This window comes from Erpetoichthys calabaricus, chromosome 12, assembly GCF_900747795.2.
Source record: "Erpetoichthys calabaricus chromosome 12, fErpCal1.3, whole genome shotgun sequence".
Classification (NCBI taxonomy): domain Eukaryota; kingdom Metazoa; phylum Chordata; class Cladistia; order Polypteriformes; family Polypteridae; genus Erpetoichthys; species Erpetoichthys calabaricus.
In genome coordinates this window covers 120,029,830-120,057,551 of record NC_041405.2, presented here as the reverse complement: position 1 = coordinate 120,057,551, position 27,722 = coordinate 120,029,830, and the positions used below count along the sequence as shown (strand labels likewise).

The window sequence follows — 27,722 nt, the reverse complement described above, 5'->3', positions numbered from 1 at the left end:
TGCAGTTAATTATTTTGTTAAGTAGCATGATCTATGTTTTTTAGTGGTGACGTGTTAGTATTTGACAAGTTTGTCTTGATTGAACAATTCCTGTACAGTGTTATTTCATTTTTATTTCTAATTTTGTTGTTTTTAATTTTTTATGTAGTGAGAAGTCAAGAAAAATGACACCTTTTATTGGCTAACTAAAAGATTACAATATGCAAGCTTTCAAGGCAACTCAGGCCCTTTCTTCAGGCAAGATGTAATGTAATTTTTTTATTAAATTTATTTCAAGAAAGTAACATAGTATACAATCAAGAAGACAAAATTTGCAGAACTTACACAACAAATTACTTCAAAATCAATCTGGAAAGAACACCATTGAAATTAAAAAAAAAAAAAAAAAAGCAGAGAAACGCTAAATGTAATATATAATATAAGAATTCAGTCCTCACCCAAGGGAAAAAGAAAGAGAGGCCATTCCAAAAGCATATATGAATACTTAATCTAAACTTTACTTTTAATTAAGTCTTGCTATATTTTAAAAATGTTTTGGACAGATCCGCTAAACAAAAATTAGATTTTTTTCTAATGTCAAATAATTAAAACATCAGTTACCCACTTAGTTATAAATGTACGGTTGGGATTCTTCTTGCTAAGCAAGATAAGTCTACGTGCTAGTAGGGTGGTGTAGACAATAATAATTTTTTCTTCTCCGCTTTAACCACTTATGCACTAGTGTGACACTGCCATATTTCAAAGTTGTTGGTGTACAATGCAATACACCCACAAGTCAATAAAATTATATTTTTACATACCCAAAGGTTTATTCCTTCAAACAAGTCTCTTTCATTACTAAAATATAAGATTAGCGCACGTATACCCCAAGGTAAGCAGCTTGTCACAGTTGAGTTAGTCAGCTTTTATCAAATATCCCCCCATACATTGAGCTGTATACAGTTGAAAGGTTGACTACCATTTGATAGCTGAGGTCCAGAGCATTCCAACAATGTATAGGTGTCTATGATTGGTCATTTGTACTACATGTCACAGCTGCACATTTTTATGCACCATTTCTCATCATGACGCACACAGTTTGAATCAGATTCGGAGCAAAGTTTTGAATTTACTCAGAATACATGTTTGATGAAAGACTCGAGAATATATTTGACTTGTAAGTATTGCTTAGTATGACTTTGAAGCATTGCGGCATGCAGTTTTACAGTTCAAGTGTCATGGGTTCAAGTACCATACCCAGAAGCTGTCTGCTGGATGTTCTACCTATGTTACTTTTTCTGAGCATTGCTCTTTCAATTTGAACTTAGAGTATAGGCAGTGTTTCTTAGTAATTGTTATGCTATACTTGTGCTTTCACTTAAAGATCCCCCCCCCCCCCCCCCATAGACCCAGTCATTCACACCCCAACCCCACCGAATTGAATATCACTGTGTCCTGTCAAAAAAAGAACAGTTTCAGCTAGTGACTAGTTCATGGTATAATCCTCCTACCCTCCCCTCCAAAGGGATAAACAGTGCTTCACCCTTGGTTATCCCACTAACGCCATCCACCCAAGAAGGGAGAAATGAACACAATTACAAAAGGGAAATGAAATCAAACATAGATGAGAGAGATTGAGGGAAGGGTGATTAGAAGCAGGATAAAAAATCTCGCTAGACTCTGTCAATTCTTTTGTGGTGTTACGGGAAAAAAGTGGGAGGTGGATTATACCATATGCTCACAAGCTGGCAACAGTCTCCTGTGACTCAAATGTCTCTGAGAAACACTGGTTTAGGTGTATGTGTCTGTATGACTAGCTCTGTGCTGAAGGCTGCCTGTTATATACTGGTTAAATGCTAAGTACTGTAGATTGGAGAAGGTTGAAAAAGGTGATTATCTTGTAGAGGAGCAACAGATTAAAGCTTCTCTGCTTTGAAGTGTGTAGTGCATTTGTTCTACATTGTAAGTGATTCATGGATGACTAAATTATTAGTATATTGATAGATGTTAATATTTACTGGTGCACAAGGCAGGCTATATAAATAGGAAGTAGAGAAAGATTGGATTTCCATTGCTGACCCGGCTGGTGTAAATTAATCAATTTCCAGGTCTTTATAGCTTGTATATTTGTAGTAAATAGATGTGTGCATTCCACTCTATCAAAGGCTTAATAAGATTATTGAGATCCAGAGACAATAAGATTTTGTGGGTGAGTATATTACATTAAACAGGTGCTGAAGGTTTGAGGTTAAGTGGATACCTTTAATAAACCCAGTTTGGTTTTGTGACATTATAGGAGGAAGCACTTTCGTAGTCTTTCTGGTTAAAGCTTTAGAGAGTATCTTAATATCATTTTTCAGAAGTGAAATTGATCTATATGATGCATATTGTGGTAAGTACTTATTTTTCTTTGGAAGAATGATCATTAATGTTTGGTGGAATTTTTGAGGTGACTTTTTCATTTACCTAGCTTCTATGAATGCTGGTAACAATAATACTATAAAGCTAAATTAGTAATTTAAAAAATATATAATTCCAATGGGTAGCCATTGGAATTATGGCTGTATCCCTCTTTGGAGTGTGTTTATAGCATCCAATAGTTCTGAGAGTTTTGTCAGGTAAATGCTGCATAATAGTCTGATAGCAGTCACGGGGCATTGTATCTTTGATTGCTGGTACAACAAATAGTTCTGACCAGGCATCAATCACAGCACCAACTGTAGTCATCGCTGCTCTTGTGAAAAGAATGGAGATAAATGCCATCAGCTCAGAGAGGGAGAGGCAAGTTCATTGTACCACGTGAACGTCACTGACAGAATAAAACCGAGTGATAAAAAAAGCGCTAACTTTTACAAGTAGCCAAATTTTACACTGGGTGTACTTTTTTCTCTTTAGTTTGTGATTGAGGCCTTTCACATTGACAGCAACAGCAGGTCAGCCCAGATTTCCTGTCCTCATCTACAGACTCCTGCTCTTCCTGGCAAATTCCCAAGCTTTCCCATCAAGAGTACTTGGCTGAATTATCCTTGGCTCGTTTTTGGTCTGATTGCCTAGATCATCCAGAGTTTTCATGGCAAAGACATAAATGATGTTTGAAGATCTCTCTATTACATGGGACTGATGATGTAGTTCACCACTACTGTTTGTGGTTACCTTAATAAAAAGGAACCAGATAGAGAAATACTATTATGAAGGTTTTTCAGTATATTTCAATAGATCTGCACATATGAATTTTCATTCCATGGTTTTAAGATTTACTCTGGCTTCCAAATTTATCTTTTCTGCAGTAAAAGCAGCTTTAGTATAGTGAGTGCTATTGACTCTATTCACCTCCCCTCCACCATTCACAGGTGAGGATATGAAGAAACTGTGACATAAGCAAACTCACTAAAATGAATCATAATGTATTGTCATTCTGAAACTTGCTTAATCCAAGTCAGAATCATGGACATCTGTGCACAAGGCAGGAACCAACCATGGAAAGGATAATAATCTATTAAATAGCTCAGTTACTCCTAAACCCAGACTCAAGTTGAACCCAGACCAATTTAGAATATTTGGTGAAAATATCATAAACATCTTTGATGATGTGGGAGTAAGGATAGGAGTACGTAGAGGAAAACTATGGCAGACAATGAGGGAACATGCACAGTTCACACCAGAAATGACTGGACATGAAATTCAAACCTACGAGTCTGGAACTGTAAGACAGTACAGTAATCCCTCCTCCATCGCGGGGGTTGCGTTCCAGAACCCCCCACGAAAGGTGAAAATCCACGAAGTAGAAACCATATGTTTATATGGTTATTTTTATATTGTCATGCTTGGGTCACAGATTTGCACAGAAACACAGGAGGTTGTAGAGAGACAGGAACGTTATTCAAACACTGCAAACAAACATTTGTCTCCTTTTCAAAAGTGTAAACTGTGCTCCATGACAAGACAGAGATGACAGTTCCGTCTCACAATTAAAAGAATGCAAACATATCTTCCTCTTCAGAGGAGTGCGGGTCAGGAGCAGATAATGTCAGAGAGATAGAGAGAAAAGCAAACAAATCAATAGGGCTGTTTGGCTTTTAAGTATGCGAAGCACTGCGGCACAATGCTGTTGAAGGCGGCAGCTCACACCCCCTCTGTCAGGAGCAGAGAAAGCGAGAGAGACAGATAAAAACAAACAATCAAAAATCAATACATGCCCTTCGTGCTTTTAAGTATGCGAAGCACCGTGCAGCATGTCGCTTCACGAAGCAGCTGCACAGAAGGGAGCAACGTGAAGATAATCTTTCAGCATTTTTAGACGAGCCTCCGTATCGTCTAGGTGTGCGAACAGCCCCCCTGCTCAATCCCCCTACGTCAGGATCAGAGAATGTCAGCGCAAGAGAGAGAGAGAGAAAAGTAAGTTGGCTAGCTTCTCAGCCATCTGCCAATAGCGTCCCAACTGAGGAAGCATGTACCAGAAATTAAAAGACCCATTGTCAGCAGAAATCCGCGAACCAGCAAAAAATCCGCGATATATATTTAAATATGCTTACATATAAAATCTGCGATAGAGTGAAGCCGCGAAATGCGATATAGCGAGGGATTACTGTATTGCTGCATAATCTTATGGATAGCATTTTAATATTTTATTTTAAATGTGTAATATATAGTATTTTATTCCATGTTCCACTGGCATCCCCTGCAGGGCTGATGCTTTAGGTGTACTCTGTGATGCCTAAAGTTTTTTTTTTCCTTTTTCCTGTTTATCTGCCCATGTATGTTATGTTTACCTGTTACCTCAAAAGAATTTGTAAAATATTAATTGTAGCAGTCATTTAACAAACTGGAGAGACAGTCAGTGTCTCTTGAAATCACTTCCAATTTTCACTTACAGAATTACCGTTTTTCTTCAAGTGGAAAGAGAAGAGCATGTGGACAAACTTGAAAATGTATATATTTTTTCCTCTTGCCCGGCTCCTCCACTTTTTCATTTCAATTAAGTAGGGTAAAATTATTTTTCTGCTCTCTTGCCTTGTTTACTAGTCTGAAACTATTTAGTAGATTGTAGGGAAATGCAACTGTCACCTTCTTGTCAGTGGCTCCTCATGCGAAGAGAGCATTAATTGTTAAACAAATTGCATTGACTGCAGTGAATTACTTTTTGAAGCCTGGGATTTCCATTCACTTTTTCTCAGTCCTCTCTCCTTCTCTTTCCATTTCAGGTGATGAAACTTCGCAAACTGGCTCAGCAGATAGCAAACTGCCGCCAGTGTTTGGAGCGCTCAAGCGCACTTATCACCCAGGCAGAACAGAGCCTGAAGGAGAATGATCATGCTCGTTTCCTGCAGACTGCCAAGAACGTGGCTGAGAGGTAAGAGCCCTATTCACTATTCACATTGCAGGCCACTTATTTGCACCTTTACTGTTTTTCTGAATTCACTTTTTGCACAAGAAATATGTGAAAGTTATATTTATACACTGTGTCTGTTCAAGTGATTTGCAATGTTTTTGTTAAAAAAAAGCTGTTTTGCTGCATCAACCCGATAACACACACATCAATCAACAAAAATCGAAAAATGCAGAGACTGTACTGTATATGGAACAAGTGAGCAATCAGCAGTGACATCTTCTTTTGTAAACTCCATAATGATAAGCCTTGAAACATACCATAATATAAAATTCTGCATAGCATTTTAAGCTCTCCAGTTAGCTAGACTATACTGTGCTTGTCTGTTTTCATAAAGTGTCACATAGAAATGGGCGATGAAGTGTATTAACGCAAAGACAGACGCCACAGGCAGAAGAGAATGGAACATCATACAAGTTCTTACTTACTTTTTGGGATCACTGGCTGGCACAGTCCTTTTAACAAGCCTATGTTAGTTTCACAGAATGTCAAAATGATTGTTTAGAAAGAACATAAAATCACAGGATCAGACTCACATGCAGGAAACCAGATGATATAAAGATCCAACTTTTAAGTGTTGAGCAGAGGCCTTGATCCCTCCAGCTGCTGGTTCCTGGACTAACTGGACATCTTTTCTTTGCTAGTGTTGCTCCTAGTAATAACACTACAGTATATGATGCTGAATGCATGCTGTGTATTTAAAAAAAAAAATAATTGCTTTCAAACTGTGCAGTCTCTTAAGCGTTTATGCATTAGGTATCTGCACATCTTTTCTGTTAGCTAAGCCTACTTTTATAATCCATTAAAAAGGTTGGGCACATACTGTGCATAATAAAGATTAAATCTTTTTATCTCTGCAAACTGTGCAATTAGCCCATCTCTATTACTAGGTTAATGAAAGCCGTATTACTGATTAAAAATGGGCAGATATCAAAAACAGATAGAGTGAAGACTGACTCCATGACTTTTACAACCATTTTATGTGAAATGTAAGTCTCATAACGTGATGCCCATCTTATGTTACATTAAATACCCTCATTGTTGTCATTTATGCTATAGTGAATTTAAATTGTGCCTTGGGAAACATTGTTATTGTTGTGACCTCAAAGGCAAATACTCTGTGGGAGTCTGTGGGGTTTAGAGTCCCATTAGTTCTCCAGTGTTGGCTAAACCCTGAATCTTGCTCTTTTATGTCATAACTAGCTGTGTAAGCCCATGCTGTAAAAAGCCCGAGGTCCTAGAAACTATTGAAATCGACAGAAAAAAATGAAAATATAGAGATGTCAGGTAATTGAAAGGAACTACTCTGGGCATCTCTCTACTAGGAGGATTCGTTTTGCAGACGTGCTTGTGTCGCTTGCACATTAGCAGTATGAGGAAAACTATAAAAGAGATACCATTTTGCCGATGCTAGTGGCTAAGCGACTTTGTCTCTCTTCTGAGGTTTTGTTTTGCTGATGTGCTGGCCCCGCTTGTGTTATTCGTGACTAAGCGAGTTTTCTGCTTTTTCAGAGGTGGAGCCCTTACCCTGAATCCACCTCTCACTTCCGGACCAGACAGATACATACACTTCCACGCGTAGACGTTTATATATCAGATATTCAATAAATTAGCTAGAGAGAATTCTGTCACTAAACATATACCTGTCTTAAGTTAACCAATTTCATCATCAATGAAATATGCACTTGGCAAACAAATGCTACGCCCTCCTTAACCATCATCACGTAGAACATCCACTTTCCTTGACACAAATGCATTTTGTCACCATGCCATGAGTGAAAAACGGCTGCAGTTACCATCTGATCTGTTTCTGCTGAACAGAGGTTCTCTTTAAAGTGCTCGCCAGTCATGCTGTCCTCCTGTCACCTCCTGCGTTTCCCTGCTGAGTCCTCTTGGTACCACTGCCATAGAACCATCTCACTATTGAGCAACAATTTATAGTAATGCCCTACACTAACAGCCTAATGAAACGGATGACTTTACTTTCCCACTTTTATGAGCCACAGAAAACGCCTCCAAAACAAGAAATACAAACTGGGAACAAAATACGGCTAGTGTCACACTGTTCCCCATCTGAAAACTGTGTCACAGCATCACAAAATGCCACAGCATTCTGTATCTTCACTGAGATGATGCTCCATCCAAGCGTGTAAGCAGAAACAGCTGCGTGGGGTTCCTATGAAGGTGTCTGTCCTCTTTTTTGATTGCTCCTGATTTGAAGGATATGCCGTTTCTTTCTTTGCAAGATTGGCTGCTGCCACTCAAGCATCTTACCCTGTCCTGCAAGCTTCTGCCTTCTCACTCTTTTACAATATTTTCTCACAAACTTTATAACACTATAGCATGTTTTTAAAGTTTTTTTCTTTAAAAAAAAAAAACCAACAACCCTTAAACCCCCCAGTCCACCCCAGTTTTAATTCACAGGCTTTCAGGACGTTCAACGGCTTAATTAGGCTGTGACATGTCGACAGTTAGCCATTTTCATTTGCACTGTAGGTTTACTCAGGAATGTTGTGAGCTGCTTTTTCATCCACAATTCCAAAGGACTTGAATGCAATGGAAGACTGGGCTTTTAAAGTGAAATTACATACAGTATGAATTTTGTTGATGCAAAAAAAAGAAAAAAAATATTCACAAAGGTACAGATATTAATACTGTTGCAGTGCAGCAGTAACAGAATGAATCATATTTAAGTGCAAATAAAAAAGATATATTGAATCGAGCCATTTGTGGAGCCTCTAGATAAGTAGTGATAGCTGTTCTGTGTTTAGCAGGCTAAAAGTCAATTCTAAATATTTACTTTGACTTTTAATAGGGCTTCTAGCCACAAATAATAACTGCACAAATAAGCTTACATACAAATAACATTCAAGTCTGTGAGGAGCAACATGTTGTCACTGTCCGGGCCCTTGTTAGCGAAATATGAATGAATGATGTACAGTGCCCTCAGAAAGTAGTCCCAGCCCCTCACTTTTGCTAAAATCATTTAAGTTCATTTATTCTCTAATCAAGAAACACTTAATACCTCCAAATTGCAAAGTGAAAACAGGATTTTAGATTTTTTTTGCAAATTTAACAAAAGTAAAAAAACTGAAATATCACATTGACACAAATATTCAGACCCTTTACTCAGTACTTTATTGAAGCAGTGGTGATTATCCTTCTTGAACTTTCACCCTTCTTCAGACAGGTTCTTGGCAGCTCAGCCAGAGTGACCAGTTCTTGGTCACCTCTCCTACCCAAGACCATTCTCCCACAAATGCTTACCTGTAGTTGAGCCAGGCAGGCACTTCTAGGTTCTTCCAAACTTATTTCATCTAAGAATGGCCACTGTGCTCTTGGGAACCTGCGATGCTGCAGTTATTTTTTTGTAGCTTTCCCCAAATCTGTGCCTTGACACAATCCTCTCTCTAAGCTCTGCAGGAATTCCTTTGACCTCATGACTTGTTTTTTTTTGTTCTGTTACTCACATTGCCATCCTTATACAGACAGTTGCGTGCCTTTGCTAATCATGTCCAGTTAATTGAATTGACCGCAGGTAGACTGTCAAACAAAAAATAGAAACATCTCAAAGATGATCAACAGATTGGGATGCTCCTGACCCAAATTTCAAGGGCCATAGCAAAGGGTCTGAATACTTGTGTCAATGTAATATTTATAGTTTTTTTATTTTAAATAATGTTGCAAAAGTTCCTAAACTCTCATTTTTGTTCTATCACCCTGGGTTATTGAGTGTTGTTTGATGAAGAAAAAAGGGAATTTAAATGATTTTAGCATAAGGCTGGAACATAACAAAATGTGAAAAAAAGTGAAAAGTTCTGAATAATTTCTGAAGACAGTGTAATTATTTCTTGCCAGTTCAATCCCCTCTATGGGCTCATTATTTCAACCTGAGCAAATCGCAGTCTGGCAGTATACTCCAGCTAAAAATTTAAAGTGAACGTTGTTTAAATAAATAAATGAAAATATTATGAGGTCAATAAACCAAGCTAACTGTACTCATTTATTTTCATAGTAGTCGAAGTATTGACACATGCACAGAGTGTAGTAGAATTCTTAGTATCCAGTGCAGCCAATATGCAGCACGTTGTCACTCTCTGGTACTGTGATAAATTATTTTTACATCTTAGAAGGTATGATTTTATATATTTTGTATTCCACTTAGAGGCAGAAAAGTTCAAGGTGATCTGCAGAGGAGACCACTATTTTAACTGTTTTCTGCTTCACATACAGAGTAATAACTTAAGTTTAAGGCATGTTCAGTTTAAATGTGTGCATTATACTTTTTCCCCTCACAAACTTTATGCTATACATTTGACCTCTCATTTTGGCCTTTAATGTCCATGGCACATTTCTTCATATGTTTTACTCTTTGGTCTGCCGTCTCTGACTGCTTCTTCTGTTAACAATGCCTCTTACATTCCTCTTACTGGCTCTTACCCTCACTTTTATCCAGTAGGTGCCTTTTTTCTGGATTTCATCATTACTAAATTAGTCGTAGTCTTCTCACTGCATAATTTATGGAAGTCTTCTTTCTTTAACCTAGTCTTTTTTTGAACATTCATTGGCACAGAACAAACTTGGCAAGTGGCAGTCTGTATTTCATTTACATTTGATTGGGAGCTGCAGTAATTCACCAGTGTTGAGCACTGTGCTTCCAGACTTCATTTCTAATTTATACCTTTTGCTGTGTGTGTCGTTTCTCCTGCTGGTTTCCAATTGCATCAATGGCTTTAGATCTTCTACGTATCTCTTTCACAGGGTGATCTGGGTAGGGTGGGTGAAGGGGGCACCATTGGTTATTGTATTACGCATCTTGATTGTTAGTTTTTGACGCATAATGATTTTCATTGGTTTGTGCTTTCTTAAATTCAATAAAAAGCTTTGATCACAAAACGGATTAAAGAACTTGCTTTACACAGATATTTTAGAAAGAGCCCATCTGTTTCCTCTTCGGCAGAGGTTACAAAATTTTTAAAGCAAGTAGTGTAATATATTAACTGCATCAAAGTGAAGAAGTAAAATTTTAATTCTTTTGGTACAGTAACTAAGAGGATATTGTTCTTTCATGTGGCTTACTCTGCATGTTTGCCTTTTATTTTTGTCATTTATTTGAAATGCATATGACCAAATAATTTGTGGTATAATAATATTCACCTCTGCTCTGACAATGATCTTGGTATACCTTAAGTTTAAATCCTCAATAATGCCATCAAATGGTCTTATTTTTATATTAATGGTATAGCAACCCCATTACTAGCCACTTTACAAAGCAAATGAGATTATAATGAGCTGTCAAGAACTGAATTGCATTGCTTTACCTAACAGTGAAATCTAACAGGCCAGCTAATAACATGATAGCACATCATATTTCTAGGAGTAAAATGATTCCCAGTATGTGAGAAAATCATATTTTTTCCACTAAAAATAAGCAGAGTAAATACAGAACACTCTATTAATTCCTTATATCTTTAGCTGCTGTATAGTTTTTTTCTTCAAAGAACACTAGAAAGCATTACCTGAGTTACTTGGACAGGGTATATGGAAGCTTGAGATGAAGGATTTTTAACGTTGCTTTTCTAAATGATTTTTGCCTCTTTGAATCAACCACTGCCTGTTTTCCCATGAGCCCTCATTCATGTCTTAATGTGTTTAGTGCCAACTCACAACTGTTTTATCTAGTTTTAGCTCTACCTGTCTCTTTCTTACAAATGTTGATGTTGCTGCGTTCTTATATGGAACCATTTGGAGAGGAGCTAAAGGAATATATTTTAGTTAAAAAAGGTGAAAAGAACTCCTAAAATTCCTGCCCATTGTGTTTTTTCAGCAGCCTTATTCTTTTTTTTCCACATATAGTCAGCCATCTATTTTCTTGGTCTCTGTAGGAATAAAAAGTAATGTATGCTACAGGAGACACAACATAACCAGGAGTGGTTTGGGGTTTTCAAGAAATCCTTCTTGCTGCTACTACTGTATGTTTAGGTTTAACTTGTGTAAATGATAAGGCACAAAACAGATAAAGAGCTGGAGCACCAGCCAGTTTTCCCCATATATTGTATAATTAACGTACAATGAAAACTTTAATAGAAAAATGATATCATGTTTCCAGATGCACACCCATGTACAAGCTCCTTCAGGCAGTGGTGGCCATTATATGAGTTCTACACCGGAAGTGGAAGTGCTTGGTGTGGACATGTCTTCAGGTGTCCTTGACTTTCGCAACCTCTGGTCTGCAGATAAAATAGGAGAATATGTGAATGGCAGCGCCCTCTCCAGTTCCAGGCTGGTGTTACATTCGGTGCACAAGGCCTACTTATGAGTGTGTGACACTTGCTCCAAGTTTCATTGATTCACAAATCTGATTTTCCATAAACAACACTTTGAAGTCAACAGATATAAAATGGGAAGCTTATATGTATATCACAATGAAAATATGCATAAATACAGATATATAGAAACACATAAAAAACATACAGTGCCAATAAATGTCTCTTGATAGTCTCTATGTAAGGTGGAAAATGGTAATGTGAAGATATGTGAGGTGAGCAAGATCACAGCAGAGGTCCATGGAAATGAAATGACACCCTCATCAGTACACTCCTACCCTAGGATAGATCCTTTCACAATTATGAGCACTCTAATGGCTCCTGTAAGGTTCCCAATAGCGAAAGGTGTTGACAGCAGGATAAATGGAAACTGATACTGACCACAGTCATTCCTTTTCCAAAGTTATGACCATTAGATTGTTTCAAATTGATCTTATCACCCTGCACCACAATCTCTAACACAAAAAAACAACTTCTGTTTTTTACACGAACAATGAGCTACAGAGTCCTGCTAGTGACACCTCCGGTGGCTCATGCCTTTTTCTTTCCAATTTTATACTGTCTGTAGTACACAAATGTTATAAAAGAACAGAAAATTCTGACAACCACAAACCGTTAAGTTATTTTACAATAATACATTAAAAGGTAATATGCATGATTGAATTAGCTGGATACATTACACCTTTTACATTGCATGTAATATTTAAGTGACATGCAACCCTCTCATAAGTAGCACAGCAGTCTGCCAGTGTTTTTTGCAAAAATTTCATGATTTTGTAATGTATTTAAGTTAGGTGACTGAGAATGAGTTCAACCATTTGGTGCTTTTGAGTAGATTGGTGGCTCTGTAGCTAAGGATCTGCGTTGGTATGTGGAAGTTTGATGGCTCAAATTCCGTTCCTGCCAGAAGGGACCCTAGGGAATTAACAAAATATATATATATTTAAAAAATTCTTTATTCTGTTGCAAGTCTCAGGTTAATAAAAATATTTGTTAGTTGTAGTTGTTAATATTTTTATACATATTAAAATTAAAAAAATGTATGTTTTAAACAAAAAAAAGTAGAAAATGCAACTTCCATTTTGGTAATGAAGCTTGATGTATTTAAAAGGTTACACAAAGCTGTGGTTACTACTGATCTTCACATTTCATGGATCTTGAGGACAAGTCATTAAACTAAATTATTTTTTATTATTCAGATATGATATAAGAAATTCAAATTGATTAATTAATTCATAATGCTGTCATAATGTTGTTTGTTGTGTGCTATTTAGAGTTTTGCTTCAGTCACTGTTGAGTACTATTGACACTACAGTGTTGTACAGGCGTCTCCCACCTCATGAAGCTAATTCTTTCCAGAAAACTCCTTTGTAAAGTGAATTTTTGGAATGAAAACCCATAATTATTATTAATTTAAATTTTAAAAAATCTTACGTTACCTGACCCCAAAAGATGACCCAAGTTTTTGCCCAAATAACATCAAAAATAGACACAAGTATAATAAGATTAGTAATCTTAACAAACCTTGAATAAATATGTTCCTTCATTAATTACTGTTTAATAAGGCTGTTGAGTTTTTTCTCATTACACTGTTTTGTTGGTTTAGCACAACACTAGTCCATCACACATAACCAGGACCATCCATAATTTTAAATATGAAGAACAAGAATATTATACACATAATAATTCATAAAAACAGTATAGGTTATTTTACGGAGGAGGAGGAGTACCCAGATGCATTGTATTCATGGCAGTTGTTAAGAAGTCCAGGGCTTACCTAAAATCGTTATTACACTCACCTCCATCAGTGCACTTAATAGCATCATGGTTCACACTTCAATGAATGGCCATTTAATCTTTCTTTGGTCCTTTCACAATTTTTTTCTCTTTCTTAACTAAGATGCTCAAGAAAGTACTAGATGAAATCACCAGAAGACTTGTGAGCCACTCACTTAATAAGCTGACTGACTTTACTGGTGAGAATGATGAAAATCATCCCAGGCTTAGTTTTCATAACCACATAATTTCAGCTTTGTTATTGTTTGTAAGACAGAAAAGGGTTTTACATGACTTTCTTTGTATACCCTAATTTTTATAAAGAAGTTGTACAGTATATAATTAGGGACAAGGCTATGTTTAAATGTCAAATCTTTGCTTGCTGTTTAGAATACACCAGCGTTTTCCAACCTTGTTGGTGTCACGACCAAGTTTTTCACATGCCAGGGTGTTCACAACCCACCGGTCTCCATCTCTGTGAATTTAGCGTGACCCATAGATGGGGCTCCCCACCTCTGTGAATCAAGTGTGATCAGCAATGCTTTTCCTCCTTTGTGAATCAAACACAATCATCAGAGTGGGGGTCAACCAAGTCATCCAGGACCAGCCACAATCCACCTGTGATGCTGCCACTGTAAATCAAGTGCAGTCATTTTAGATATGGGGTGGGAATAAGGTTTAGTTTAAGGTCAGCAACCCACTCAATGGTAAACAATGGAATACACTATAAAGGTTTATAAACGATGGCACATTTTGGAATATTTTTCAGGAATTTGATTAGTTCAGACATTCTTTGAAAGAGGTACCAGAGTTAAGATGTCTAATTTACACCTTCAGAAACCTGGGAATTTTCATGTTCTACCCATGTCAGGTATGCATTTTAGGTTAATCTGTGACTTTAAGGTTAGTATACCCCATGATGGACCAGTTTCCCATCCAAGGTTGACTGCTGCCTTCACTTAAGTGGCTGACACTATATATGAAGAAGCAGATTCAAAAAATGGATTGATGGAATTTTACTACAATGATGTGTCACAACTTTTCAACCAGGGAATAAATCATATTCATTCAATTCTGAAATATAGGTAACGTTTTCTAGGAACACATTAAATATCAGTATGACAAGCTTCATCCACTTCACTGCTTCAGTCCCATTTCATTTTATACACTGTATATTTTTGTATTGCCGTTTTGCTTCTGGCAGTTGGTAGGCTTGTGATACTGCCAAATGCAATTGTGCTTAATGCCATCCTGCAGTACCAGAAAACAATGAATGTTCATTTTTGATCAATGCAAAGCATAAACAGTACACATGAAAATGACCAATTTGCTTAATAGCTTTTTACCTTGTGATGAAAACTAATGAATGCTTCAGTGAAGGATATAATTGTAGGGAGCCTTTTCCTGGAACAGCTTTTGGCTCTTGTATGGCCCGAACTTAGATGTGTCAGGTATTGAATATGTATGGGTGGAAGGACTGAAAAATTAATGTAAAGCTGTTTGCAGTCAGATGTTGACCTCATTAATAAGAGTACATATTATTTATTCTTACATTCATTATCCAAGCTCTCTTATTCCAATAAAGGGTTATGGAATACCAGAGTCCATTCCGTCAGCCCCAAGCAAACACAAGGCACGCAAACTAATAATAGGTGAATTCATTAAAACCTATAGCAGATCCTTAGCTCTGTGTTTATTATATATTTGTATAATATTTTCATAGGTTGTCATGGTCATGTATTGTAAATCCTGAAGAGATACACAACAAATAAAGGAATAAATGGCAGTTCACATCTCCTGTGGACTACATGGACATATACATAGGTACTTCTTTTATCAGCTAGGACAAATATGATATTTTTGAAGTAGCTTATTTTTTTCTCAGTCATGATATACATTCATTGAGCCAAGAGCAATCATAAAACAAAATCTGTAAGACTTACCAAATAAGCCCACTTCAAAGCGAAGAATGTCACCAAATTTGATTTACGTCTTCAGACTGACTGCACACAAGTGTATAACTATATCATTTTTCACACACACACAAAAAAAATATATTTATACTGTGTATGTATATATTGTCGCAGTTTGAGGCCCTTGTCGTCCTCTTGATCCCTCTGACTCGACTCCAGACACCAGGTAAAAGTCCAAATATTACTTTTATTTGAACAATACAGTGCACAAAGCACCCTCCACTCCACAATACTCATAAATCAATAAACAATACTCTAATCAATCCTCCACACTCCCAGACACTTTGCCACCCTTCCTCCCAGCTCAGCTCAGTGTACTGGTTTTCCAGAGTCCTTTATATAGTCCATGGCCCGAAGGTGTTTCTCCCTTCTGTCCATGTGATCATGAACACTTCCGGGTCGGATAAAAAACTCCTTTCTTCAACCCGGAAGCACGTCGTTGCCTCTTGTCATGTGATCATGACGCACCTCCAGGTTATAGGGCAAGTAAGAGTCCGGCAGCCTCCCCACAGCGACTCCTGGTGGTCCCCATGGTATCCAGCAGGGCTGTGCATATAAACTACAAAGTCCATGAGGCCCTGCTGGAATTCGGGGAACGTCCACGCTGTTGGGGGAGCTCCACCTGGCGGCCTGGGGGTGAGGGCCGGAATATTTAGCCGGCCACCCACCACTATATATATATATATATATATATATATACACAGTATATATATATATATATATATATATATATATGTATATCCATCCATCCATTTTCCAACCCGCTGAATCCGAACACAGGGTCACGGGGGTCTGCCGGAGCCAATCCCAGCCAACACAGGGCACAAGGCAGGAAACAATCCCGGGCAGGGTGCCAACCCACCGCAGGACACACACAAACACACCCACACACCAAGCACACACTAGGGCCAGTTTAGAATCGCCAATCCACCTAACCTGCATGTCTTTGGACTGTGGGAGGAAACCGGAGCGCCCGGAGGAAATGCACACAGACACGGGGAGAACATGCAAACTCCACGCAGGGAGGACCCAGGAAGCGAACCCAGGTCCCCAGGTCTCCCAACTGCGAGGCAGCAGCGCTACCCACTGCGCCACCGTGCCGCCCTATATATATATATATATATATATATATATATATATATATATATATATATATATATATATATATATATATATATATATATATATTCTTTTTACAGAAGTCCAGCTGTTCTCTTCACTTCATTCTTGTGCAATTTATTGTAGTTGATTTTGTGAATGCTGCAGTTACAATTGTACTTTGAAAGAGATTCAATCACTCAGACTATCAGACTATCTAGTTTTGTTCTAGGTAAAGTTTAATAAATTGTAAATAGAGATTGATACATTAAACGAATACTCCATCCAAAAATTTATATTATTATGTTTGTTACTTACCCCATGTAACTTATAGTGGTGGCTGAGAAAAATCTTTTCAGGTAGTATGATGAGAAAAGCAGTTTATGATTTAATAGAAGCCAGTGGTGACCAATGCTGTACAACGGAAAACAATGTGAAAAGGCCCATGAAACAAAGAAAAAGCAGAAGATCTCCCCACATTCATAACGGCAGTCATCTGTGATAAAAAAAAAAAAAAAAATACTCACTTTCAAATTCATTTTGTTGTTTTAAACATTCCTCAGAAATAAGGAAAGAACTTTTCCTAAAATCAGAACTTTTGTCACTTCGAACTGGACATATTTGCTTCTTGCTAAGGTTTTTGTTTCTTGCTTGCTATGTTGTGGCATGGACTGATATTGTAGAGAATGGTGGGTGGAACTTTTCTTAGTTTTAAATTTATAAATAATGCTTTACTTACCAACACAATTATTTGAGACAAATAAATACACATGCGCTGATTTCAAAAAGTAACTCCATAAAATGATACAGTAATGATACAGTAAGTTCTGTATTTTTAAAGCTAACACCTTGATCTGTATTTGCTAAACATGTTAGTAACATTTTAAACATAGAATAACACATTTTAGAGTACAGCATAGGCGTAGGTATCCCAAAAACAGATTTAAGTGCCAGTAAATTGTAAATGGCTATTAGCAAATAATAGAACTCTTTTAGTTAGTCCATGTCAAAAGATTATGTGATCTCTTATTAAATTGCATACTTGTGAGAAATGAGTCATTGCAATAGTATTGATTGATATGTACAGTATAATATTGTAGAACACATACTTTGTAAGATTAATTTTCATTCAATCTGAGGCCTCAGGTACAATCGATACGCTCCTTGATAATTCATATAGTGCCATTCATACTGAATTCTTATTTATATATTCTGTTTATACCCTTCACGTAGTTGAATTAGAAATGCTTAGTGATGATAGATAGATAGATAGATAGATAGATAGATAGATAGATAGATAGATAGATAGATAGATAGATAGATAGATAGATAGATAGATAGATAGATAGATAGATAGATAGATAGATAGATAGATAGAGATAGTGATGTGGAGCTCTCCTTCATAGTGATGAGGAGAGTTTCTTAGATCTTCTCTTCCTTCATTCTTTCTCTTAACCCTTTTATTAATGTTAGCTGGCGCTGCTTTCTACTCCTTCAGTCCTGTATAATGAGGTATAATTCTGTAAGCTAGCTGTATGATAGGCAAAGAGTCCACATCCCAGCTGCAATTGATATTTTTTCTCCTTTGTATAAGGGACAAAACCAGCTAACTGAAAGTCATGAAGGAGAAATTTCATAATTATAGCTATCGAGATGCAACTCCCTAAGCTCAAACAATTTTTATGGTAATGAATTGAAATGCCATAATTTTCTGGCTTCTGATTCACTTGATCTGTAGAGAATAGGCCAATAATCTGCTTAGCAACATGGCTGTCCCAAGTGAAGTTTGTGTCACCCTAAGATGTATCCGTTTCTAACAAACATGACCTCAGCTGTCTTCTGTTCCCAACCTCACTCCTGGTTCTGGTCTATGTCTCCTGCTGCTGTTTGTTGTAACAAAGCATGGATATGATTTCAAGTCAGACTGCTTTATCCGAGAGCCTTTAATTTGCTGTTGGCTAACTATCGCTGCTCTTTTCTAATTCTGTCTAGGGTTGCTATGGCAACGGCATCCTCCCAAGTCCTGATTCCCGATGTTAACCTGAATGATGCCTTTGACAATTTTGCCCTTGACTTTTCAAGAGAAAAGAAACTTCTTGAAAGTTTGGATTATCTGACAGGTAAATATTTTATTTGTGTTCTTGTAAGCCTTAGTGGTCACTATCTCTATACAGTTTCAACTCTGTTAGATAACCTTTAAACAGCAATGTTTTACTTTACCTCACTTTACCTTACATTTTTATTTTATGAATTAAACAGAGAAATGATTTTGAAGTGTCGCTTGCCTATCTGTTTTAATGTGAATTGTAAAGTAAAAGCTATGGTATATTCACCTTGTGTCAGAAATACAAAATTTAACATTTTAACTTTAAAAGGGAAGGCGGCATAGTGGTAGCATTGTTGCCTGTGTGGAGTTTGCATGTTCTCCCTTTCCTCCCACTTTCCAAATACATGCAGGTTAGGTGAACTGGCAACACTAAATTGGCTCTGGTGTGTGTTTGGTGTGTGGGTGTGTTTGTATGTTTGCCCTGTGACGGATTGACACCCTGTCCAGGGTTTGTTCCCGCCTTGTGCACTATGCTAGCCAGGACAGGCTCCAGAACCCCAATGCAACTCTGGCATGGATTAAGTGGGTTAGAAAATTACATGAAATGACTTTTTACATTATCACATACCAAGTCTGTTCAGTTTAGCTACATCTGCATAGGTGTTGCATTGATACTAAAATGTTGACTTTGGTACTGATACAAGCTTTCACACCTCAGTACCTTTACTAAAATGATACCCAGCTACTTCATTACCCCGGCCTGCTCTCCTGCATGCCTCCCAGCTCCTCCACATTCAGCATATCATAAACCAGAGTGGTGGTGGGGAGAGGTATACCTTGTAACAAAGGCGTTATATAGGTGCCCGACCCGACACAGATAGACACAGAGGCACGTGCCAAATACAACCAGACTTTATTTTTCTTCACCTGTGGGCGCACGTCTTCCCCGTGACCCACAGACAATACACAGTCCACAAGCAGTATTCCAACACAACACTCTTTTCTTTACCACCACTCCTTCTCAGGCTTAGTCCTCCTCCACCCGACTCTGGCTCCTCGAATGGTGGTGGCTGGCTCTTTTTATATCCCACCCGGAAGCATTCCAGGTGCTTGACCACCTGGTCCTAATTGCCCTTCCGGGTGGGGCTGAAGATACGACCAGCTAGGCTGCTGACTCCATGCAGCTCCCCCTAGCAGCCATCCGAGCCCCCAACCAGGCTGTGGAGGACTCCATCTCCCATGGAACCATGCGACAGATTGGGGAATCATTGTCCGCCAGGGAGGCTGCCACCAAGCGTCCCGGGGGAGGTATTGAGCTGCCCATGGTTGCTCCCCCGGAACAGATGCAGAAGGGGTGTCCCTGCCGGGCATGGGACCCGGCTGTCCGCCACAACCTACAGTACCTAAGTGTTAGGTCCTGTGGGGGGTTTGTGGTCTTCTTTGGAGTTCTGATAATCCTTATACTGTATACAACAGATTGCAATGTGTCTAAACAAAACAATTTACTTACTAAAATTAGCAAAAGCTGATAGAGTATCATTTTAAAAATGTGGAATTTTGGTACTTAAATTAGTATGGGTATACCACGCAACATTAAACTTTATACACGGACCTTGTATACTTTTAGTAGTCATCTGCTGGTAACCTTGCAAGAGCACTTTTTTCTTCAATAGATGAATTTGCATATTTTTATAAAAGATTTATAATATATGAAGGAAAAAAATTGCATTATATAAGTGGTTGAATGTTAATAAAGGTAGTGTGTCATAGTAGTTAACACTTTGGACCTCAAAGCTTGAGGTTGTAGGTTCAAATCCAGCTACTGACATTATGTGACCCTGAGCAAGTAACTTCACCAGCCATTTGGGAAAGACACAAGAAATGTAACTGCAGTACACCCTCAAAATTTGCGGGGTTACGTTCCTAGAGCACCCGTGAATTGTGAAAAACCACGACTTTTGGATGTGGTTAAAAAATGCCTTTTAAATTCCTATTTTTATAGTTTAAACCCTAAATACAGTATGCCCCCAAAGCACTTTAATTTCGTTGCAAACTCAGCTTAATACATTACCTAAAAAAATTACCTTAATACATTACCTAAAAACAGAATGTAAAGTTAAACCCATATACTGTACAGTACTGTACTGCTATGTCTCCCGCGGTGCTAGAATGTAAAATACATACTGTAATTCATGCAAGTGTGTTTTCTTTGGTATAAGTAGAGTAAATGCATAATAATTTCATTTAATTAAAATACAGTAAAATGTACAGGTACTCACCAATGATGAATGATATTGATAATGATGATGAAGTAGCTGTGCAGTACAATGCACAGGATTTAAAACTCCTCGGGTGGCGCCTCTTCTTCAGGAACATTGTGATGGGAAGTTGCTACATTGTCTCCTGTAGCAAACTGCTGGTACAATTTCCATGCTTTCTCACGGATTATGTTACCATCCAAGGGGATGGTCTTCTTCCTGCAGTCGGTGATCCACAATGCCAAGGCAGATTCTATCCTGATGATATTTTTATTCCTTATAGTCGTTACCTTTTTGGCACTATCACAGAAACTTACAGATATGGTACTTCAGATCGCTCCTTCATTCTTCTTTATGTAGCGTGCGGTGCTTTCATTAATGCCATAGTGGTGCGCTCCATCCATCCATCCATTCTCTTCCACTTATCCGAGGTCGGGTCGCGGGGGCAGCAGCTTGAGCAGAGATGCCCAGACTTCCCTCTCCCCGGCCACTTCTTCTAGCTCTTCCGGGAGAATCCCGAGGCGTTCCCAGGCCAGCCGGGAGACATAGTCCCTCCAGCGTGTCCTGGGTCTTCCCCGGGGCCTCCTCCCGGTTGGATGTGCCCGGAACACCTCCCCAGGGAGGCGTCCAGGAGGCATCCTGATCAGATGCCCGAGCCACCTCATCTGACTCCTCTCGATGCGGAGGAGCAGCGGCTCTACTCTGAGCCCCTCCCGGATGACTGAGCTTCTCACCCTATCTTTAAGGGAGAGCCCAGACACCCTGCGGAGGAAACTCATTTCAGCCGCTTGTATTCGCGATCTCGTTCTTTCGGTCACTACCCATAGCTCATGACCATAGGTGAGGGTAGGAACATAGATCGACCGGTAAATTGAGAGCTTTGCCTTATGGCTCAGCTCCTTTTTCACCACGACAGACCGATGCAGAGCCCGCATCACTGCGGACGCTGCACCGATCCGCCTGTCGATCTCACGCTCCATTCTTCCCTCACTCGTGAACAAGACCCCGAGATACTTGAACTCCTCCACTTGAGGCAGGATCTCGCTCCCAACCCTGAGAGGGCACTCAACCCTTCTCCGGCTGAGGACCATGGTCTCGGATTTGGAGGTGCTGATTCCCATCCCAGCCGCTTCACACTCAGCTGCGAACCGATCCAGAGAGAGCTGAAGATCACGGCCTGATGAAGCAAACAGGACAACATCATCTGCAAAAATCAGTGACCCAATCCTGAGTCCACCAAACCGGACCCCCTCAACACCCTGGCTGCGCCTAGAAATTCTGTCCATAAAAGTTATGAACAGAATCGGTGACAAAGGGCAGCCCTGGCGGGGTCCAACTCTCACTGGAAATGGGATCGACTTACTGCCGGCAATGCGGACCAAGCTCTGACACCGGTTGTACAGGGACCGAACCGCCCTTATCAGGGGGTCCGGTACTCCATACTCCCGGAGCACCCCCCACAGGATCCCCCGAGGAACACGGTCGAACGCCTTTTCCAAGTCCACAAAACACATGTAGACTGGTTGGGCGAACTCCCATGCACCCTCCAGGACTCTGCTAAGGGTGTAGAGCTGGTCCACTGTTCCGTGACCAGGACGAAAACCACACTGTTCCTCCTGAATCCGAGGTTCGACTATCCGATGGACCCTCCTCTCCAGAACCCCCGAATAGACTTTTCCAGGGAGGCTGAGGAGTGTGATCCCTCTGTAGTTGGAACACACCCTCCGGTCCCCCTTCTTAAAGAGGGGGACCACCACCCCGGTCTGCCAATCCAGAGGCACTGTCCCTGATGTCCATGCGATGTTGTAGAGACGTGTCAACCAAGACAGCCCTACAACATCCAGAGCCTTGAGGAACTCCAGGCGTATCTCATCCACCCCCGGGGCCCTGCCACCAAGGAGTTTTTTGACCACCTCGGTGACCTCAGTCCCAGAGATGGGGAAGCCCACCTCCGAGTCCCCAGGCTCTGCTTCCTCATTGGAAGGCATGTTATTGGGATTGAGGAGGTCTTCGAAGTACTCCCCCCACCGACCCACAACGTCCCAAGTCGAGGTCAGCAGCGCACCATCACCACCATATACAGTGTTGACACTGCACTGCTTCCCCCTCCTGAGACGCCGGACGGTGGACCAGAATCTCCTCGAAGCCGTCCGAAAGTCGTTCTCCATGGCCTCCCCAAACTCCTCCCATGCCCGAGTTTTTGCCTCAGCAACCACCGAAGCTGCATTCCGCTTGGCCTGCCGGTACCTATTAGCTGCCTCCAGAGTTCCACAGGACAAAAGGGGCCGGTAGGACTCCTTCTTCAGCTTGACGGCATCCCTCACCGCCGGTGTCCACCAACGGGTTCGGGGATTGCCGCCACGACAGGCACCGACCACCTTACGGCCACAGCTCCGGTCAGCCGCCTCAACAATAGAGGCACGGAACATGGCCCATTCGGACTCAATGTCCCCCACCTCCCTCGGGACATGGTTGAAGTTCTGCCGGAGGTGGGAGTTGAAGCTACTTCTGACAGGAGGCTCTGCCAGACGTTCCCAGCAGACCCTCACAACACGTTTGGGCCTACCAGGCCTGACCGGCATCCTCCCCCACCATCGAAGCCAACTCACCACCAGGTGGTGATCAGTTGATAGCTTCGCCCCTCTCTTCACCCGAGTGTCCAAGACGTGTGGCCGCAAGTCCGACGACACGACCACAAAGTCGATCATCGAACTGAGGCCTAGGGTGTCCTGGTGCCAAGTGCACATATGAACACCCCTATGCTTGAACATGGTGTTCGTTATGGACAATCCGTGACGAGCACAGAAGTCCAATAACAAAACACCACTCGGGTTCTGATCGGGGGGGCCATTCCTCCCAATCACGCCCTTCCAGGTCTCACTGTCATTGACCACGTGAGCATTGAAGTCCCCCAGCAGTACGAGGGAGTCCCCAGAAGGTATGCCCTCTAGCACACCCTCTAGGGACTCCAAAAAGGGTGGGTACTCTGAACTGCTGTTCGGTGCATACGCACAAACAACAGTTAGGACCCGTCCCCCCACCTGAAGGCGGAGGGAGGCTACCCTCTCGTCTACCGGGGTAAACCCCAATGTACAGGCTCCAAGTCGGGGGGCAATAAGTATACCCACACCCGCTCGGCACCTCTCACCGGGGGCAACTCCAGAGTGGTAGAGAGTCCAGCCCCTCTCAAGGAGATTGGTTCCAGAGTCCAAGCTGTGCGTTGAGGTGAGCCCGACTATATCTAGCCGGAACCTCTCGACCTCACGCACAAGCTCAGGCTCCTTCCCCTTCAGAGAGGTGACATTCCACGTCCCAAGAGCCAGCTTCTGTAGCCGAGGATCGGACCGCCAAGGTCCCTGCCTTCGGCCACCACCCAACTCACACTGCACCCGACCTCCTTGGCCCCTCCCATAGGTGGTGAGCCCATGGGAAGGGGGGACCCACGTTGCCTCTTCGGGCTGTGCCCGGCCAAGCCCCATGGGTGCAAGCCCGGCCACCAGGCGCTCGCCAACGAGCCATAGTGGTGCGCTACTGCAGCATAACTTTTTAGTTCCTGGAGCAAATCCAGTACTTCAGCCTTCTCCTGGAGTGTTTTAAACTTCTTCAGGCGCTTAGGCTCAGTGCCAGAAGCCTTAAAAGGTGCACAGCGTTTCGGCGTCATCTTACTCATTTATGAATAACAAAATTAATACAATAACAAAATGGAAAACACAAGGACATTCAGCTGGAGACGCGTCACAGGGCAGCAGTCAATCAGCAGCAAGGAGAAATGAATAACGCTCTCGGATTGGCTACTTTCACCATCCCAAACCACGTTTCCCTCAGCGGTTGCTTCCTGTTCTCTCTACAGCACAGTACTGCCATGAAAAAAGCCATAAAAAATTTCGGAGGATATTTGCGCTTTCCACTAACAATTAATAGTTAGGTTCTAAGGAAAAATCCGCGAACGACTGAGTCCGCGAACCATAACCACGACTTTGCGGGGGTCTACTGTAATTGAATCTCAAATGTTGTAAGCCACCTTGGATAAAGGTGTCAGACAAATAATAATAAAGCTGTTCATGTTTGCCAGTAATAGCAAAAAAAAAAAAAAGAAAAGCAGCAGTAACTGCGGTTAAAAAAAATCCCCTTGGAGTCAATGACCCATTGATCATTCAGGCTGGAATGAACAGGAACCATAAAACTGACCCTGTATTTAAAAAATGTTTCAGACTGTGTTTCCTAAGTGTAAATTCAAGAAGTTTACATTACAGTCTTTAAACAAGCGCTGCAGTGTCCCTATCCTGAAACATCTCTTCAGATCAGCTTCCTTCCGTTGGCCCTGCTACACCTTCCAGAATCCTCTTTAGGAAAGTTTCAGCTGAGACTGCATTTGTTATAATGTTACTAATGCTTTGTTTCTGGGATGAACACTACTACTTTTTCTCTGTATCCTTTCTAAGCTGTATTTGTCTTTCTGATACTTATAGAGTGCAGACTGTATAGAGAATGCTTCTCCAACTAAATAAACAAAATTTAAAAATCTAAGATTGTAGATTTTAAATGTTATTTAAAAGCTTAATTCAGAAGACCCATTTTATAAAACATGTGGATGAATAATAAATCTAGTGTACATTAGGAAATTGCTGTATGAAGCAAGTGACATTATTTAATTCTTTTAAAAGTATTTAAATACATTTCACTGAGGCTTACATAGTGCTGGTTTATCAGCTTCATGAATGCTGAATGCTCTTAATAATAAGTGCAACCTGTCTTGACACTTAAAAATAATAAATTATTTAAAAAAAATGTGTGATTGAAGTAAATAAATAGGCTGTTAAAATTAAATTAGCAGAATAAGCAGGTCAAGGTAGTTTAAAGATTGGCCTATACAAAACCATCAAATTCTGTATGTTTTTCCACTTTAAAATATGGTAAATATACCCAACTAAAATAGATGAAAGGACATTTCTTGTACTGTAATATTGTCTTTTCAGTTTAACTTTTGGCATTATTTTTTTCATTCCTACTGCACCCAGGATTTTATTGGATGTTTCTGCCCTAGCATGTTGCTGTCCCTCTAGGGTTTGATCTCAACCTCATACATGCAGGGTGAAAATGAAGCGTTGATTCAGACAATGTAAAAGAAATGCTTGTAGCCCAAGGGGTACCGCTGCACCCCTGGTAAGCAGCTAAGGCAGTGTTTTCCAAACTTTCTTCCATGGCGGCACACTATTTGTAACCGGAAAAATCCCAAGGTGCACCACTATTCCACTAACCACAGAAACATTAAGTCTCACAAATGCACTCAACTGTCCAAAGGGGCAGACGGCAAAATAGCAGCTGTGAGATGGGTGTTCACAGGCACAGTGCTTAGTAAGCACCTTGGACACGTCTCCCAGCTCTGCCTGCTCCTCTCTGCCCCACTCTGCTGGTCACAGCCAACTCATATGCCCGCTGTTCCCAGGCTCCATGAGGTCACACCCCTAGACAGATGGACTCTAGCAGCCAGGAGAAGTGTCTGAAGTGCTCTCTAAAAGCTGTATCTGTAAAACAGTGATACTAGAGCTGCTTTTAAGCCAGCTTCTCCAAGTAGGACAGGTTTCGTCCACTAGAGCAGCATGTCCCTCTCAGGACCATTACACTGGTTGAAAAACACTGAGCTTACAACTGAGTCTTATTACTCTATTTTCATAATTAAAAAGTATTTGTATTTCCTGAATTGATTAAAAAAAGCATAGTAGAAAATAATGTAATCTGCCGTCATGGTTAAAATGTACAGTGCAAAAACATGAAACAGAAAAATTAAGTAAACTGTGAAAATGTATTGGTATCATATATTTTGGGACAGAAGAGTGGTGCAAAAGGTCAGACATTTTTAGAAAACTGAAATCATATGTTTTTCAAGTATATATCTTTAATTAAGGACTGCCAGTGCCGTTGCGTGGGTGGCCTTGAAGGTCTTAAGGGGATTCTGTGGTGCCATATACGGCATAGCAGCATTTAGGCTTAAGGTGATTCTGAGGTTCAGGGGCATGCCACCATACGCAGACAACAATATTAATTCACACCACCCAAGAAACCTCAAATCATGCATTTTCTGTCATGCTAAGCTTGATATAACTTCTTGTTACTAGGAGCATTTTTTTCAGAACTGAAAAAGAAAATGAATCATTTCCTTGCTGTGTGAGAAAATGTTCTGTAAGTGCAGTGAGTAGTCTCAGTTATGAATCAGCTCACTTGAGAGTATCACTGCTTCATTATTGCATTTTTACCTTTAGTGAAGAAATAAACAAATATAAAAAGTTTACTTTGTGCAGACAAAGCTGAATTTTTCACTATGGGTAAACTAATTACGTGTCTCAGGAGATTCATAATAAACAGAAGGCTCTGTTTGTTGAGGCTTTTATCGCCTTTGCACCGCTCTTCATTATGGACTGGTTCACGTCTTTTCTGCTCACGAGGTGTAGGTATCCCGTCTCGTCTGCCTTGTGTTAGCTTTCAGGTTAGAGCTCCTAACCAGGAGAGCTGATGGACATGAGGTAGAAGTCTTTGAGGCTTTGAAAGTAGCTTATACTTGAAGCAGGACATTTCTGCTCTCAGATGTTTTATGCATAAGGTCTGGGATCTGCAGGCTGTACTGCACATAACTTTTCATTAATGGCTTATACTACCACCTAAATATGACCTCTCCGATTATTGGTGCACCTCTGTTTCAGTGACACGATATAGAAATTGACTAGCCTTTAATGTCTGCTTCAAACTATCTAGATGCAGACAGAGACCTGTGTCCGACTAATCATAGTGCTGTCTAAAATATAACCCTATTAAATTGCTTATCTCGCTTCCACATGCTGTATATTTCAGTTTCCAGATTTCTCGGAATGGCAGTTGCTGCTT

At 40.3% G+C, this 27,722-nt stretch overlaps 1 protein-coding gene across 4 annotated transcripts in view; it reads left to right on the top strand.

The window, feature by feature from the left end:
• The window catches only part of mid2 (midline 2), a 494,772-nt gene that overhangs the window by 418,554 nt on the left and 48,496 nt on the right, over positions 1 to 27,722 (top strand). For all 4 annotated transcript variants that reach the window (XM_028816075.2, XM_028816074.2, XM_028816073.2 and 1 more), the window contains exons 5-6: positions 5,181 to 5,329; positions 18,531 to 18,658. In XM_028816075.2, the coding sequence (XP_028671908.2) occupies positions 5,181 to 5,329; positions 18,531 to 18,658 (277 nt within the window). The remainder of the gene's footprint in view (positions 1 to 5,180; positions 5,330 to 18,530; positions 18,659 to 27,722) is intronic.